The sequence below is a fragment of the Agrilus planipennis genome, unplaced genomic scaffold, assembly GCF_000699045.2.
Source record: "Agrilus planipennis isolate EAB-ADULT unplaced genomic scaffold, Apla_2.0 scaffold73, whole genome shotgun sequence".
Taxonomy (NCBI): Eukaryota; Metazoa; Arthropoda; class Insecta; order Coleoptera; family Buprestidae; genus Agrilus; species Agrilus planipennis.
Window position 1 is genome coordinate 693122 of NW_020439682.1, and position 1957 is coordinate 695078.

The 1957-nt window shown below is 34.5% G+C and overlaps 1 protein-coding gene across 1 annotated transcript in view; it reads left to right on the top strand.

Annotated features, from left to right (window-relative positions):
* Window positions 1–280: 280 nt before the first annotated feature.
* Window positions 281–1957, top strand: part of LOC108732414 (glucose dehydrogenase [FAD, quinone]-like) — a 9352-nt gene continuing 7675 nt past the window's right edge. Inside the window, exons 1-2 of the mRNA XM_025979426.1 lie at window positions 281–331; window positions 630–1216. Of these exons, the coding sequence (XP_025835211.1) occupies window positions 658–1216 (559 nt within the window). The 5' untranslated portion in view covers window positions 281–331; window positions 630–657. The remainder of the gene's footprint in view (window positions 332–629; window positions 1217–1957) is intronic.

The window sequence follows — 1957 nt, forward strand, 5'->3', positions numbered from 1 at the left end:
CAATTTTTCCACAGCAAAGCCACTGTGATGGTTATTTATCATTTTATCTATTATTAAGGCACATGTACAGTCAATCATTGATTTTTTTATTGTATTTTATCTTCAGTCAACACGGGTGTCTAGGTACTCATGAATTGTATGATATCTACAAAAAAATACATGAAATTAAATTAATTTTCACAAAAAGCAATATTGTATGTTACAAATGTCACTAATTAAAAAATTAAATACGATACGTAACTGTAAGGTACCCTTTCTTATTAAATAAAANGTTTTGTATTGCCGAAGTGAAATTTCAAATGCAAGTCTAAATAGATATTGCACTTTCTGGGTAAGTACAAAAGGACAATTAAATAACATTCTGAAAGGAAAAGATTGCAGTGGAAGAGAAAAATATTAATAGTCTTTTTTTTACAAGCAATTGTTTCATACTGATCAAACATTAGAATGTGTTTTTTACATATTTTAAATGGTAATTTTAATGCCATAATGTGCACACTACACATAAATTTTAAATAGATAATTTCTTCTATATTCTTCGATTGTATTGGGGTGGATGCAAAGTAAATATATCTATTTAGTCGACACGATTATTTTACATTATAAAGAAACAGGCCAATCTCTTTTAGGTAACAAAATTACAAAAAAATCACGAATATGACTTGTAACTGTACAAACCCTTTTTATGGTCTCCCTCTCCAAAACGTTTCGTGCAATGTAGCATCATCAGTTATGTTTATGACTCTTGTCAATAATCTTCTTCGAAATCAATGTGATATCTCGGACGTGTGCGGAAGAATAAGGCCAACTTTAAATCCTGATAACTCATACGACTTTATAGTAGTAGGGGGTGGTGGTGCAGGGTCAGTAGTAGCTGGAAGACTCAGTGAAAACCCGAATTGGAAAGTTCTGCTTATAGAACAGGGCAATGATGAACCTGTAGGAAGCCAAGTACCCACTTTTGCATTCACTTTCATAGGAAACAGTGAAACCACGCTGTTCTATCCTACAGAACGTCAAGCGAACGCCTGTCGCCAAAACGCAAACAACCAATGCACCTATATCCGAGCAAAAGCACTTGGAGGATGCGGGGTTGTAAATGGAATGACATATATGCGTGGGGTACCGAGAGATTACGATTATTGGGCGGAATTGGGTAACACAGGATGGAGTTACGATGATCTTCTACCATATTTTATTAAATCGGAAGACAATGGTAATATTGGTAATCTAACAAGCACTGAGTATCACGGAGTTGGGGGTCCGTTGAGAGTTGAAAGGTTTCCTTATGCACCCCCCATAGCTCAAGACATTCTTGCAGCTGCCAGATCTGCTGGTTATGCAACTCCAAGCGACCTTAACGCAGATGTTCTCGAAGGATTTGTACTTACGCAACATATGAATAAGTAAGGAGAATTTTAGTTACCTGTTTCATTTACTCACACTTTTAGAGAAGATCGTTCGCCTATTTTTCGATTACTATTGTTGGGTGAATGTGCCGATAGGTATACGCAATTCTGATTTCGTTGAAATTTTACTATGTTATGCAGTCTACTATGATGAACATATACAAACATTTGTCGAATAATAGGATCCTAAGGGAGCTAAGTCCATTTAAATGGGTTATTCTGCACACCATTTTTCTTTAATATTTTAGAAACCGTTCAAACTGCAATTAATTTCGATATTTTGACAATGAATGAAGAATGTGAGGTCGGAATTTCAAAATTTCAATGAGAAGCGGATAATAGTGAAGGGGTTAAGGGTAAAAATAACCAAATTTTTGATGGTAATTTTTCCCATTGTGATTTTGAAATATGAAACCTAAACGATTTTAACGTAATAAAGCATAACTTTTTACAGAGTAGTCCGATTTTGATAATTCTTTTTTTATTAGAAATGGCTTACCCCGAAGTTGAGCCTATATAAATTTGGAAAAAAAATTCCAACCCTAAGG